This window comes from Xiphophorus couchianus, chromosome 9 (genome assembly GCF_001444195.1).
Source record: "Xiphophorus couchianus chromosome 9, X_couchianus-1.0, whole genome shotgun sequence".
Taxonomy (NCBI): domain Eukaryota; kingdom Metazoa; phylum Chordata; class Actinopteri; order Cyprinodontiformes; family Poeciliidae; genus Xiphophorus; species Xiphophorus couchianus.
The window spans coordinates 9613151-9630023 of NC_040236.1; the positions used below are offsets into that span (position 1 = coordinate 9613151).

At 39.2% G+C, this 16873-nt stretch overlaps 1 protein-coding gene across 1 annotated transcript in view; it reads right to left on the reverse strand.

The window, feature by feature from the left end:
* The window catches only part of rnf13 (ring finger protein 13), a 35660-nt gene that overhangs the window by 14083 nt on the left and 4704 nt on the right, over positions 1–16873 (reverse strand). The window contains exon 4 of the mRNA XM_028027918.1: positions 10384–10506. Coding sequence (XP_027883719.1) covers positions 10384–10506 — 123 coding nt within the window. The remainder of the gene's footprint in view (positions 1–10383; positions 10507–16873) is intronic.

The following is a 16873-nucleotide window of genomic DNA, read 5'->3' on the forward strand; positions in this document are numbered from 1 at the left end:
AAAGAAAACTATATGAAAACCTCTGAACAAGACATGAGTCCAACTTCCTTCTTCATGAAAAGTAAAGAATGGAATGTCCTCAGATTTCAGTGGTTCTGTATGTTTCTTTTGTCTTTAGTGAAAGAAAACGAGCCATTCCTCCCACTAACACAAGACTCTAGAACCAGACACGTTTGTTTTGGTTGTATTTACCCAGAATGCAATGCACTATAATCCGCTTCCTGGGTTTAGAGCATTCTGTGGTCCACCTATGTATCCGAACCGCGCCAGAGTTCACTTCAACCGAACCAAGACCTAAGCTATTAGACGGACCAAAATTAGCTTTTCTGGTTTTCATCAGAGTTTGACTTCACACTTTCCCAAATGAAGAAGTCTTTCTAGAATTCAATAAAAGTGGACAAACCCTTAGTTGTGCTGGACAGATCCAATCAGACTTTCTTCAGGTCTTTATAATAAAAGGGTTTACTGAGCTATTAACTTTACATACCAGATTTTATCAAGTTAACAAATAATAATAATAGTAGAAAAAAAACAACTAAAGCTTCCATGGTATCCTCACCACTTGTTAAATTAGCCCACTTGTCATATTTGGCCACACACTGGCACAGCCGGTCCTTTTAGGGGACTTTACAGGAAGAATGAGGATCTGGTTCTGGTTTCAGGCTGTCTGGATGCCAGTTTGTGCTGCAGTGAGTCTGACTGGGTTCTGCAGAGAAACTCGACCTCTCCTGCCGGCTCACACTTGTGTTTGCATGGGCACAGATAAGCACATTCTAGGCATTCCTGAGACGAATGAGAGGGAAGAAACGGAGAGAGGAGGAAAAAGAGACACGAAGGCCACTGGGAAGGAATAAAAGAAATCAGCCAGAAATACAAAAGCAGGCTAATTTGGAAATCAGGAGAGGAGTTTCATTTCCACACCATCAAAGCATCATGATGAAGACAGTTATCTCTTGTAAATATAAATAACAATATTATTTTAAAGAATTCCTTTTTTCACACAAGGAATTATGTTTGTGCTCTAATTTACACATGCTACAGTTCAAATGCTTGCAGAAAGTACGTCACTGTATCTGTAAAATGAATTAAGCATAAAGCCATTTGGAGTTTCCTCATGCAGTGGACACAGCTAACATGTGGAGGAAGGTGCTCTGCTCATATTAAACCAAAATTAAACGTTTTACCCAATATTCAAATTGTTACATGAGCTGCACTGTGCATAAAACATGGTGGTGGCAGCATCATGGTGAGGGGAGACTTTTGCTTAGCTGGAAAAAGGAAAGCGGTCAGCGTAAATGGGAAAATGGAAAGAGCTAACTATACAGCAATCTTAAAAAAGTAAAATACATTAAAGTGTGTGGCTGTACAGTAACATGTGGAGAAGCTGTGAAAGTATGAATATTTGCTGTGTTACTTATATGTTGTGTTAATCTTTGACATTTTTCCCTTCTAAGTGAATGAATGCCAGATATTTTTTTAACTGACTGTGACCTTCAAACTATTTGCTACACGTCCTTCTGGCTGAATAAAGCTGCTGTCTTGCGGCCAACAGCAGTCGACTTTGCTGTATCGAATAACCAGTAACTGTGTGGAAATGCTAGGCAATGTGCTGCTGAAGACAGGAGGAAAGAAAAAAAAACATGGTTCTACTCAACCGTATAATGGAAAGGAGGCATTTCAAAGTTGTTTCTACTGCAGGTCAGTGCGCTTTCGATCCTTTTGGCGGATGTGTGTGTGAGTGTGTACAGCTGGTCTGTCTGGGTCGTCTCAGGGAACCAGAGTAGGAGTTTGAATCCCTGTTTTTGACCCGAGTTTGTTTATCTATGTACCAGATGAGCTATAGATAAATTACATTGTATATATCTCAACCGTCTGATTATATTTGGTTTATTTTAAACCAGGATCCATATAACACCGTGTGGAAACAAGACTGCTGATAGCATCACTAACTACTGCTGCATCACCACGCTCTGTGTGTGTGATTGTGGGTGTGTGTGAGTTTGCAGTTCTTTCACTGCTGTGTGGAAATCTGCTGCCAGCAGTCTCTTAATGCAGCGCTGCAGTTAAAATAAACAGTTTATCCCTCCTTTTCTACCTTCCTTTTTCATCCACTTCCTGGCTGTTGTTTTTTTTTTCCCCAGAACCTGTTCAGTTCAGATCACACGGAGCTTGTGGCAGTTCTTGGTCAGGATTTGCATAAAGCAAGCCTGACCTCAGCTTTTTGTAAATGAGTTGAAGTAGCACAGCAGATGCTGGACAAATCTCGAAACAAACTACACCTTAGCAGACAGAAACCAGAATCTAACCACATAACAAATCAGAGCATTTTCTCTTCTCTGTTCCACACTTTCATGTTTTGTCTCCTCTTCTCCCTCTAGTTTTTCTGTTCCCTCCCTCTCCTTTCCCCTCTCACTCCGTCTCTCTTTATGCCACAGTTCCTTTCCTCTCTGCCCATCCCAACCCTCAAACTCCACTCTTATCTCCCTTCATCAAAAAAAAAGTTAAATTCCCTTCCTCATTTTCTCATTAGCATCGGTAAATCGCTCAAACTACCGTCTTCTTCAGAAGTCTGCCCAACCCATCTTCCTGGTTTCAGCGACGACCAACCCCCCACTGTGTTTCAGAGGAATGCTGGTTGGGTCTTACTCTCAAGGTCCAGAGACGGTTGATTAGATAAAGGGTTCAATAAAGCTGCAGGGAGGGGCCACGGGTCCTGATAACAAAGCACAGCTGTAATTCATGCAATGCACCGACGGGGTGTTGAGAGAATAAATGTTTGAACTACAGGTGCAATAAAGATAATTCAAGCTCCCTTTATTGTTGCTTCCTTCTCATAGTCAGGTGCATGCCAAGCCAGCTCTGTAGCAGAGTTGTACAGTCTTTATCAGGTCATGCTACAATGACAAAGTTCACTTTCATTAGACGTTCTTGAAACGTATCAACACAAGTAGTAAGGATATTTTTTCGATGGAAAAATATGAAAAGTGTGGCGTGTATTTGTAATTATTAGCCAATAGGAATAAAATAGTAAATCTGAATTTCACTGTAGCTGCAATATTGTTTGGGTGCAAATCTAGTCAGTGTCATTTGAGTTCAATCCTTGGGACGGATTAAAGTGTGAGCATCTGAGAACAGAGCATTCAATAATTTCACTGAACTGATCTAGAACTACAAAGCATTCTGGGGGATGTAGGCAGAGAAAAAGCTTTAACCGCTCAACGTCTCACAGCCGGCTAAGCCAAGTTGGCGGCATCAACTAACTCACTCACTCTTTGGTTACCTAGCAACAATCTGCTGGTCCAACAGCAGTGTCACGTTTTGCCCCCAGACCTCATAACGGCTCAAAAATAAAAAACAACAGCATGGAGTGAAAACTCAATAATCAATAATTACCGACATCAACTGATATGAAATGCTTGTATCATGATACTTTGTTCAACCATGTCGTCCTCCAGACCTAGATTGGTCTCTCTTAAAAATTCTGCTAAGAATACGACGACGTCTGCAGCTTTAATGGAAAAATACGGAGATGTTTCTGAAGGACAAATATATTTTGAGCACTTTATGTTTTTGCGCCTGTGAGTCTTGGAGGTCAGAGATATCAACTCTGAGCCGTTTGTTGCCACAACAAATTGCAAAGACATAACGCCAGCCCAGAAAGAGAACCACCAATATGAGATCTGTCCAGTTCCACCGTTTTCTCACAAACACATTTCTTCAGCGAGTCATACATCCAGTCAGCCGAAGTCATACCCTGTCATAAGACTATGAGCGTGTGCAGGAGGCCATATCCTGGTCTGAGTGAAGACAGAAGTCTCTGTGTGTGTGTGTGTGTAGGGGTGTGGGCGTGTGTGTGTGGAACAGGGAGGGTGCTAGGGGCGTTAGGACACTGCACTGTAAACAGGCTTCGCTATGAAAAGTATTTCACTGGAAGGAAGAGCTGGGAAAGAAGAGTGGGTTAGAGGGGAAATCACTGGCCTCAGGGCAGATGCTGACACAGTTGCTCTGCTGCTGGTGAAATCAAACACCCTGGCTGACTTAAATTGATGAACGTTTCATACCTGTGACTTAAGTAAACTAAAACTGAGGTGTTGTTTTAAGACCACTCTCTGCTAATCTACATCTTTCCAGTCCTGCTTTATCTGCTGATAACAAACTAAAGAGAAAGAATCTTCATGAGACGGTAACTTCAAGTGAGTTAGGGAACTTTGACCCACACCTTTCTGGGATTTCTTCTCTTTCTCTTTGACTTCTGTACCAGCAGAAACTGGGCGGTGTGCTATTAAACTGTTGGTACTTTTCACCTAGTCGTGGATTATTTCAGAACAAGTACTCTGTTGTCCTTTTTCCGCTCAGGTTAGCCTTCAACTTGTAAATAACAGAATGTGACCTAGATAGATAAGCATCACAGTCCCATAGCAACAATAGGTATAAAGGTGTAAACATGTCTGAACTCACAGGACTGGTCCAACCAGTTTTCCACATCATTGCACTCATTTAGTTTTTACAGCATTCTTCAAAGAACCATTACCTTCTGGATAAGTAAAAATAAAGTGGAAAATGAAAAGGATATTACTTTTTTTAAAGTAATATCTTTTTAAATAAATACACAGAATGAAATAAAATAATTTAGATCCAAGGTGCCTCAAACTGTGGTACGAGAACCACTTGTTGTACTCGGATCACCTTTATCACCACTAAGAAGAAATGTATCCACTATTCAAAAGGTAAATGTGGAGCTAATTAGCTAATAAGCTCTTTCTTTCTTTGCATTTCATTTATTCAAACACTAGAGCAACAGATTCACTTACATGCCTTGTACTGTATGAAATATTAAATGAGACATAAACCAGGGGTACAAATAATCAAAAATGCAACTGTCAGGATGTTTTAAATGTACACTATTATGCAAAATTCACTTTTTGCATGTTTCTGTGCTTCCATATGGGAATCTCCTGCTTCTAGAAACAGTCAGGCAGAACTGATCGGGTGAAATCTCAATATCTGAGAAGGATTTTCAGTATTAAATGTAATGAACATGTTTTGTATAACTCACAGACCTATCCTGTAGTTTGGTGGGAGATACCGCAGACTTTCACATACAGAAAGTTTCCGTTTAGTTTAATTAGAAATTAAAGTATCCTCCATCGCAATATACAAATGGACAATGAATATTTTAAGTTATGTCATGTTTAAATGTTTTGAAATGAGTGTCAGTATTAAAATAAAACTTATTATTGATACTTTTTACAAAAGGCTATGGCCAAAATTATTCATACTTATGACAGTGTTGGATTTAAATTAAAGTTTTTATTAAAATCTAAATTTGCGAGGGGTGTGAATACTTTAGGCTCAACTGTGGGTCTAACCAGGCTATTATTCCTTTTGTTCAAGTAATGACTGCCATCTCCTCTGTTCCTGTAACTATAGAAACTCATCTTGTTGAACTGATGGTAGCTGCAGAAGTGTCAAAGTAATGTGTTTGTGTAATTTTTAAAATGTTGCTCCCCTCTCTATGCAAATGCTTATTGAACACACGTGCAGAAACCTGAACTGTGCAAGCCACACAACATTTCTCATCCAGTTTTAAATCTAACTACATGTGCATGTTTCTTTGTGAACAATGTTGCATCAGCACAAAGCGCCTTGCCGACTGAATCACAGCACGACCAAGGTCTCAAGTTGGGAAATTTCCACCAGAGGAAAAAAAAAAGCTCAGCAATCCGGTAGGTGTTTTTTTTTGTGTGTGTGTGTTGTTTTTTTTTCACACGGCTATTATGCAATATTTTTTTGCACTGCGCTTCTAACGTATAATCATTCATCTTTGCAAGACAGAACAAAAGAATGTTTTGGCTAGCAAAACGAGATTGAATGATTACACAGATCTTGTATCCGAGTACACCGTTCTTACTCATTTCTAAATAACATTTCTGCTGTTGTTGCACATGTTTTCTACACTGATATTCTGTATTGTAAATAACCTTTTTCTTTTTTAATGTTCAATATGAATATTATGTAAATTTTTGAAAAACGTCACAATGAGATTGTGAGTCAGATTCATTTTCTAATAACCGCACCGTATTTTTATGTTATAGTCTTGTGCAGTATATGATTATTACTATTATTGTTCATCTTGTTTATTATATATATTGTTTTAACACTTTAGGAACTTTCTTTTGTGATCCTTTATATGTGATGCTGCTATTACACCCAACTTTCCTTTTTGTGGTATAATAAAAGTTGTTTCTATTCTACAATACATACAGACAATATTAATATATACAGATGTGCTGGTGCGTCTGTCATTAAAGAGAAAACGGAGCTGAATGGGTAAGTCAACAAGAAATGCACGGCTATTAAAACAGGGTGTTGACTTAAGGGAAATTGCAGGGGGGAAAAAAAAGCTCTGGAGTTTCCTGTGCGACCCCCTCCCTCCATGTCAGAGAGGTCACCACCGAGGCGCTCCCCCAACACCTCAAAGAGTCCCGGCCATACAGGAAGCTCAAACCCTCACCCTCTGGAATTGTTTCAAAAAGAGCAGCCATGAAGGAATGCACAAAGAGTGATTATTAACATCTCTCTAATTGATCCCTTTTGCTCCCTCTCCATCTCTAACACACACTCCTCGGCATTTGACCTCACACTGGGGAGGGCATGCCTGGAAAAGTCTGTATGCATCTTCTGATGTACTCCCCCGCCCCTTAACATGCAGCCATACTCCATAGAGGTGAAATGCTAACACTTTAAGGAAGGTTAAGTGGGTTAGCGTGCTTTTATTGGCCATTACGGTCACGGATCCATTAAAACGCCATTGCGTCTGGATGCTGCTGAAGGACAGAAAGAATATATCAACACAGTGAGCTTGTTGGAGCGGGGGTGGGCGACACCCCTGGACTAAACACCCACACAGACAAGTGGCTCTTCTCAGTCAAGATGGGATCTATTATCCCTTTGTTTCCCTGCAGCTTCTGGGGAAACAGATCCCGGCTAAGAGAGGAGAAAAGAGGAAGGAGGGAGGGTTTTCCTTTGTATGGGGTGTGTGTGACTGAAAGGACGGGGTGGAGGGTCGACAGCGGCATGGTAGTATCAATGTGTGAGCAAGAGATGGCCAACAAGAGTTAAGGCGAGGGACAGGCAAGATAAGAGGAAAAAGGAAAGCGAGTGATGGAGAAACAAAGTCTGCCATGTGAGGAAGGGAAGAAGTGTGTGTGGATGTGTGCGTCTAAGAGAGAAGAGCTGTTAGATTGTAGCTGTGTGTCCGTGTGATGATGCCTCCAGGTATGACTGATCATTATGGCAGAGGCTCAAGCCAGATCTCCCAGACAGACTGAAGAGATGCAGAAAGGAATCGGGGGGGGAAAAAAAGAGATAAAAAAACAGAAAAATTCTTCCCAAAAAGAAACAAATCTGCAACCAGTTTTACCTTCACTGCAACTTGAATTTATGGCAACATTTAGAGCCAATTAATTTTTAAATACTCACTATTTATAGACTGAAAACAACATTAGGAGAATGGATCATGACTGCAACTCCTCTATGCAAAAGCATCTACTTAAACCAATTTCATTAGAGACAATCTGAACCTTTAATAATTTTGTCTCCTTGTCGTACTGAAGCAGAGAAAACTTCAACACAGTGCTTTGTAAAAGTATTCATGGTTTATTAGGACCGTATATGAAAACAGGGCTGATTATATGCAGCTCCTGTGAGTCAATATGTTGTAGAAAAACCTTCCCCTGTAATTGAAGCTGCAAGTGTTTCTGATATGTCTCCAGCTTTTAAAACTGAAATGTTATCAATTTCTTAGCATAATAGCTCAAGCACTGGATGGGTAGTGTCAACAAAGATCAATTTTTGAGTGAGTCTTTGTTGGTTTTAGGCCTGGACTTTATTATTTAGCATTTAGCTTCATCCGCCCCCCAGCATTATGCTGCCACCACTATGTTTCATGGTGGGGATTATGTGTTCAGGCCTAAACGTTCAAGTTTGGTCTCATCTTACTCTTTGTTTGCTGAACACCCACACATGGCTTAAACCAGGTAGTTGCGCTGGGTTTTATTTAGGGGTATTAGAGTAAAGGTGGGTCCAATTCAAAATATTCATCCACTTTTATTATTAACTTCTTTAATATTTCATTAAATCTCATTGAAATAGATGTTGAGACTTTCATTCTTGTAGTGTGAGAAAGTTCAGGAGGCAGGAATAATTTCACAAAGTACTGCATCGGCCCAGATCGGACCAGATCAATACCGATATGTTAAAAATGACTAACATCAGCCAATATTTATGTTAATGCTAATACAACATGCATCCATAACTATAAAAATTATCCAACGGAATCAGTGACCTTCAGACGACTGTGATTTTGTTTAATTAGAACCAGATAGGACGCATTAAACTGCTCCACAATGGAGGGAGATGCCGACGTGTCACACAGTTCAGCAAGAAGCTAAAAAGACAAATCATGTGACAGAAATGTTGGAATGTTTTACAACATACTGAACAAAAGTCAGCCAAACTTTCTTTAAAAGTTAATCAGATGCTGTTGTTGACTGAAATTCATCTTGACAGTATGAATTTCAGTTTTACTGATGGTGTCAGTAAAACTGACACCATCAACAAGGTAAGATAAACAAAGCTACTTTATTGTCCATTAAATGTACATAAAGTGGCCATTTTCCTCTGGAATATAGCAAGACCATACAAATAAATCCAAAGCAAACAAAGCACTTTAAACATGTACAGACTCGCACACTGTCATTTATGTGAACACACAAAAAAGAAAAAAAAAGGCAGAATGAATATGAAAGAAAGGAAAGGAAGAGAATAAACTTTTATCACATCACATGAAAGTTGTTGAAGGTTAAAGAGCCAATCAGAGGCAGGTCAGAAAGCGTGCACAGTTATGTGGAGTCTGGTTACACTCCAGTCCAGGAAACACATCACTGCCCAGTCTGTCAACATGTTTCTGCGTTTGTGTGATGCAGTTCGACCTTATAAGGCCGTGGCTGCAACCGAGTGAAATAACAGCAAGGCGGAGAAGACAAAGAGTGATACAGTAAATAAAAAAAAAATTGAAAATGTTAGACTCTGTGGATCAGACTCAACACAGAGTGAAGAAAGAGAAAAGAACGGAAGTGGAAAAGTTCCTGCTCAGAGAGAAAGAGTGAGCAGGAGAGCTGGAAAGCAGTTCAAAGACAGATTCCAAGCTTCTTATTACTCATCTCAGCTCTCACTATTTTAACTCCATCTTTCCCTCTGTTCTTCGTTTTTTTTCCCTCACTGTTCTGCCATTTAGTTAGAGAACTAAAAACTGGTCTTTTGACACAGGTAGTTTGAAGCTCCTGTGTGAGGAGTCAGTTCTCACAGTCACAAGACAATTCACAAGGCCCAGGGGGGATTTTTTCCACCAAACCAGTTCCACCACTGGATCTTTGTTGGCACCACTTCCAGCAAGATTAAGCAATTCTGTAACATCGTCTTGGGTCACGTAGTTGGAATAACACATGAAAGGTGCAGACTTTTACCTGTGTGATGGCAACAGGAATATTTTATCTACAGGATAAATTAACACAACTTAAGTTGAGTGAACAAGAAGTATATCTGCCATTTGAGTGTGCTTAAAAACATGGCTCATTATTTTGGATCACTGCATAGTGTAGTTTTGTCTTTATTATGGTTTAAGACAGGTAATGACAAACGTCTCTTGAAACTGTCACCATAAATCACCCTGAGGCTGATTAATAATGTTTCCAAATTCCTCACTGTAAGCCAGAAGTATTGGTGGAATTATTTACCTCCGTTTATTGCATGATTACCCTTACAATCATGGTTTTATAACTTTTATATTTTTGTTCTCCTTAATCATTCAACAATCATACAACAAGCGCCCTTTACCGCCCATGCTGTCAGTTTCACATCTGATAAAAATGTCTCCAACTCCTTTGACCGCAGCATTAAAAAAGAAAAAAAAAAAAAACTCAGGAAAAGCCAGAGAGGCGACAGAATGAGCTGGACAATCATGCAGGAAACTGTATTTAGGGAAATGGCCACTTCCTGTTTTCCTGCCTCAACAAGGGCGATCTGTGAGCAGACTAACTCAGAAACACCACCTGCTGATACAAATGAACAGAAAACCAACACAAACTGTTCTATCAGGTTTTAGCAGCCTTACTCTATAAATTCACAGCTGAATAAATAATTTTTACTCTAGAAATTTTTGTCAGTTTTATTCATTTTGGTTTCAAGGAGTATATATTTGAATAAACTGCTCAAGACACCTGCGTTCAGATGTAAAGATAAAATTTGATACGTCTGGGAATCATGCTGCTGGCGTTTCATGAAAGAGGATTTCACAAAAACCAGCAAGTCTGAACTTGGTACCTTCATGTCGAAGTTGCAGTCGTATCGCTTGATGAGGACGATGAAGGCGCCCGTCAAGTTTTCCCTGGGAGGCGGGTCGAGGGGCTCACACGCATTTTCAGGTCGGGCACCGATCAGAAAACCCTGTGGGAATGGCATGAGTGCAGGTTAAGAGGAATACTTCATCTGTCCCTGTTTATCTGCACATTTTCTCCCCAATGACACCAAAGAAAGAATTTTTTAGATAAAATACATAATAAAAGAGAAAATGCATAAGCAGCTATGCTTATTGTTAAAAACTCATAAAGGATCATTTTAGTATTGTAGAGTAACATCTAAAATGAAGCTAAGCAGTTGTTTATTAGCGCAATTACAGGCTTTATTTCAAACATATGTAGGAACATATAATTTGCAATCAGATAATTTAACTAAAAACAATGTTAATGTTACTCTTATAGAAAGCCGAGTTTTAATCTGCAACTTGGCTTAAAAAGAGATAGAAATAAATCTGGCAAAACATGAAAGTAGATACTTTTTAAACCAAACTAAGAAAAACTACACATACGAAATATTGTTAGCTTGATGTCAATAAAGCTTTTGTTCATAGATTTTCCTGGAAAAATTCAGACTCTTCCATTTCACTATCACAGCTCCTCTCTGCGACTTCCTGTTTTTGTCCCATTTGCAGCTACAGCTTTGAAGAGAGTGATGAGGAGATAGAGAGAAGATGAGAGAAGAGGGGGCTTTTTGGTGCGATGCCGTGATCAAGAACAAAAGGAGAAACAGCAGAGAGACAGAAATGAGACAGTTCTAGAACGACAGGGGAGAAAAATAAGATAAAAATAGTTAAACCAACTCAACAAAACAACTCTCTACAGTCTAAAGAGGAGTAAGGTGTTATAAACAAGAGAATAGAGTATGGCCTAGTGTTAGGAACATTTCAAAACCTCAGCTTCGCTTATGCAAGTGTAACTAACACCAGAGGAGGACAGGAAGTGTGGATCACAGTGGGACTCTGCGTCTCCCTCTCTCTTAGAAAGCTGGGGCTTTCAAACCTGCCACAACAAACTGAGGAGTCAACTCTTTCTCTCACACACATAAGGCCCGCGTCAGCTTGCAGCAAACCCATTTCCTCTGAGCACATCTGGCTGGATGCCACACTGACATAGTACTAGCAGCAATTGAATAATGACCAAAGTGATGCATCGCATTCGCACAGCTGTCTGTAACCCAGCAGGAGGACAAAATCTGCACCGTGTCGCTGTGGTTTAACTTGAGCAAAACTTGAGATATAGAGACTACATTCTGCAGGAAATGGAGAAGAAGGAATGTGAGGAATCACCCAGTGCCTACAACAACATCACCTCTGGGTGCCTCCAGTGCAGCCGCTGCTAAATGATGTCACTGTGCCACTGCCTTACATTCCTATTCCAAACAAACCAAAAGCAAGAGTGCCCTCTGTTGAGGGAAAATAAATACTGAGATGCACATGCAAACACCGCAGGATGCAGAGACAGCATCAGGCTGAGAGACAGGAAGCTAAAGGGGAAGGAGGAGCCATCCTGGAAACAGACTGGGAGGAAGTTTCTTCTTCTTATTCAGTAAAGATATTAACTTTAGACAAACACTGGGATAAGCATGGCACATTAAGCCTAACGAGGTAATTAGAGCCATACAGAATTACTTAACTCTAGAAATACTCATGAAGCTCATGAAGTAAGCTTTCTACTGCAGCTTCTAATGAACAAATCAATGTATCTGAGAAGGCCAGAGTTTAAGGAGCAGATAAGTGACAAATGCGTGACTCGTGACAGCACCGTGTCCAAGAGATGAATCATTAATCTATCCATGTCTAAAAGGCAGAAAAGAAAAGCATAACTATTTGAGAATGAAACGTTCAGCCGCAGTTTGAAAATGTTCTTATCTGAGATCAAATTTCTACATGTTCTGCTGTGATCGAGTCATGAATCCGATCTTTAAGGGTTATTAACTGTAATTGTGCTGCCTGTAAGATCTGGAGAGACAAGAACTGAGGAGCCAATCGTCTCACTGCTATCAGCTGCAACGAAAAATAAATAGATAAATACAAGAAACTGTTTTTTAAGGTTAACACCATTCTGTAGATAAACATTTAAACACAAACTTGAATTCTGTGATAACTCATTCTGTTTTAAAATGTAGCCAAAGTTCCACTACATAAAAAAGATAATTGCTAATATATTAAAAAAATAAAGTCGTCTGGGTCTGGTCCAATTAAAGTTAAGCCAAAATAACAATTACAGCAGGACTGTCACTCTTCTGCCGATGCCAGAGTCGTTTTGTGCATCACTAATAGATGTCCTGTCACCAGATTCTCCCTCCTGAACCTCGAATCTCTGCAGCTCCTCCAGAGTCACCGTGGGCCTCTAGCTGCTTCTCTGATTGATGCTCTTCTCGCGTACAAGGTCCGTCCATTTAGGTAGACGGCCATGTCTTGCTTGGTTTGCAGTTATGTTGTTTTATATCCTAGTCCTGTTATAAACTTTTACGTAACTTTCTGCCTGACCTGTGTAGAGCTGCAACTAACGTTTATTTTATTTGATCAATTATCCTGATAATTAATCATATAAACAAAGTTATTTAACCACTGCATCGTGCAATACAAAATACATTGCATGATGCAAATAAAAAAAATCCCATTCATTTTTTAAAAAAGAAAATGAAACTCAAACATGAGTGTGTTGTCCTTTCAGACCCTTTTTTTGAGTCCAGTTAATCGATTACTAAATTAGTTGACCATCATTTCAATAATCGAGTCATTATAATTAATCCGATTAATCATTTCATATCTAGACCATTCCTGTGGGTATGTGTTTGGTTTCTGTTCATATTTGTTCATTTTTTAAAATGTATCAACTCTAAAGAGGAAACTTAGAAAACTGGCTGCACTGGACTTTATTGTTTAGAGACAGTAAAGGGAGCTGAATCTTAATGAATGCTAATATATATATATATATTATTTCTAAGTCATTCTGCAGTTGCAATGTGACAAAATGTAAAACGATTTATGTGATATGAATGCTTTATACCCACAGAGCTGACAAACAGAGGGGATTTCATGTTGTTCCGTCGCTCCACAGGCGAGTGAGAGGAGGGGAGGATTTCTTCCAAATGATTTCACAGGGATTACATTTAATCCTGTCAGAGCGATGCACCCTATCAGGCTTGTTTGAAGCTTTGCTGCTAGTTGGAAGACTAAAATCAATAGATTTGGTTAGATTGCTGGAGGACTGACCGAGGCTTCCTGAGAGCAGGTTAAGAGCTCGAGCGACCTCAGGCTCAGATTAGTTGATGTTGGGATCCATAGCAGACTGCATGCACACAGAGTTGCAGAGCTCATCTTTAGACGCTCGTACAGACCGTGCACTTAGCCAACAACAATAATTATATGACTGCACAGTGTCTACATGACCAGGATGCTTCACGGACCACAAGCCCTCTTACTGAATACCTTTATAGGTGGGAGGAAGTGAATGAACGTAATCTGAATCATGTTGTGTCTGGGTTATAGTCTGCTGAGAAAACATGGATGGAGAATGAGGACATTTTTCTGGAAATCCCCTAAAGTAGGTAGAAAAACCCAGCGAAACCATAAATAAGACTTGATCACTTGATCGGGCCAGGACTGATCCCCCACATTCACTGCATGAGCCACTTAGTCAAACCACAGAAGCGAAGTGTTTGATTTTGTAACTTCTAGCAAAATTGTTTAAAACAGGAACAAAACTAAACACTTCCCTCCTGCTTTGGTTAGCGCACACAGATTCCGAGATTCACAAAAAACCTTCTCTAGAGACAATTTAGTATAGTATCTGTTAGCATCACATCACCACATTTCCTTACAGTGAAATCTGAACCTTATGGAAAATGACTGGAAATCACCAGCTGGGACAAAAGGTTTCACTTTAAAAAAAAAAAGTACAAAATGGTAAAAAAAAAAAAATGCTTCTTTGGCTATAAGCTGACCTATGCCCTAGTAGAAAGTATACCTGGCATGTTGGTGCAGAGAACTAAGAATTTCCCTCCAGATGCCCCAGCAGTTAGTGAGACCCACAAAAATAGGAACTGGTTCATCTGTGCTGGTTTCCAAATGTGCAGGTCTATAATCTATAATGGCAGCTGACCCTGGCACTAATGTCCGCCATGTTTTCTTCAGCTAAAACACTTATACTAATAAATTACTGGGATTACACAAGCAATCCAGAGATCCAGACAATTATAACTTTTCTAATTTTCTCTCGTGGAAGACATTCATATAAACTGGAAACACGGGCCTTTCACTGGCTCTCGATAACCTTGGATAAAAGCAAGAGCCAACTAATGCTTTTATATCATATGGTATAATAACAAATGCAGGTTTTAGCATTTGTTATTATGCCATATGTAACTTTATTTAATCATGACAGAATGATACTACAAGTGTGTTTTTAGCATTTTCCACAAATATTAAAATCCCATGTTGGAGTGAGTGAGTTATATTTAGCTGGACTTAGTGCAAAAGTGTGTTTGGTTGTAAAGGTTGCAGATGTAAAGGTTGCAAACTGACAAAAAGCAGAACAGAAGAACTTGAAAAAACAATGCCCCGCTTTCTGTCCAACACCTGGTTAATCGCGGCTTGCAGCTGATGTGTCAGAAACATCTCCCGGCAAAAGCATGAAAGGGAGAAATTTCCAGGCTAGAGAAACTTTTCTGCAACAACCAGTTCAGCTGGAGTACAAAGCTTGCTTAAGTGAGTAGAGGTGATCAGGTCATTTCTGTGCTTTTGCCAGAACAAGAAAAAGAGACACGTGACTGCTGAAGGCGCAGAACGGCAATAATGACTCGCTACTGACTAAACTGTTTAAGTGCTTTCACGGTTTGAACATTTGACATTTCTCCTGGAATTGAAATGAATTCACTTATTTGCACACTTGAGCAGGAAGCTACAGAAAACCCAGGATGACCTCAGGGCTTTTTGAGATTTCACGCCTCAATTTAAATATAATTGAGCAAGAAATGCCATTAGTGCGTGAGCAGAACTGGCTGCCGGAATTGCAGTGTAGTGAAAAAGTATTTTCCACCTCACAGATTTTATCTGTTTTAGTTTGAGTTTTGCCATACACAAATGTTTAAAGTGTGGCTACATCTGGCTTAAAACTAACAGCATTTTAGAAATGTCACAATGACACTGAAACAGGGTGGTGGCAGTGTGATGATCTGGGACTACTTCAGGACCTGGACGACTTGGTATAAATATCAGAGCCCTAAAATCTGCCTCCTAGCAGAAAATCTTGAATGACAAAGTCTAGCCATTTGTGCTCAAGCATGCTTTAGCTATGCATCAGACACCAAAGCATGGCAACAAGTTAAGCATAAGTGGTTTAAAAAATAAACACAATAAAGGTTTTAAAGTGGTCTAGTCAAAGACTGGAATTACATTTAAATGAGATGGTGTGTAATGACCTTAAACAAGCTCTTTGTGCTCCAAATTGATAGAATAAAATTAATTCTGCAAAAAAAGGTGAGAAAAAATTTCCCCAGAGTAAAAAAAAGTGTGAATTGGTAATATAGAAGTAGACCGAGTAAAAAAAAAAAACCTGGACCATTTGAAGCTAAACAGCAAGTCAACAGTTTGCCTCATTGTTTGCACAAAGCTTTTCTGTTTGTACTGTCACCATATTGAGTCTTTTGTCTGTCAATTTGTCTGACACTCTGGACTCTGTGTGAAAAGCATAGTGCTGTTTTTAGTCTGCATGAAAACAAAGGTCTAAGATCAAAACTATTTAATTCTTTCATGTAGATCAAGTGAAACAAACCTTAAAAGCATTTACTAAAAAAAGCTACTGAGAATCACTGAGAAATAATAGTAACAGATGCGGTTTGATTTCTCTGTCCCCTTCCATATTTACAACTTGTAGAAAAACATTCAGAGAGAAATCTGACTTTTGGGTTAAAAATATTGTATTAAACATTTATTTTGGTTTATTTCACAATGTTTTTCCTACCTGTTAGTAACAATGTTTTTAATAAATCAGTGTTGCTAATGACACAAGCTTTTAAAAAGAAACCTGTCAGACAGTCAACCGTTTTCAGAACTGACAGAAAGCAAATTAATAGAACGGAAACAAAAAAGACCAAATTAAACATAGTTCTGCTTCAAGAGGATCAGGATTATTTATAAACTGTGATTTTATAGGCACTGTCTAATATAAAAACACCTCAAATCAAGCGACTAGCTTGATTTTTCCAGGTGAACGAGACCTTCATGTTTGCTTTTACGCCGAGCCTTATCTAGAACACCCATAGAAATTGGGAACTTAAACAAATCCGATGTTTCTCAAGGAAATTTTTGCTACAAAATCAACTCACCACCTCTAAAATCGCAGAGCATTGTCTATGGTACTCTAGAAAGTTTTCAGCTTTAATGAAATTATTTCTAGAAAAACGTGAAACAATTACTTCATAAAAAAACGTTTTGCATCTAAACTTAATT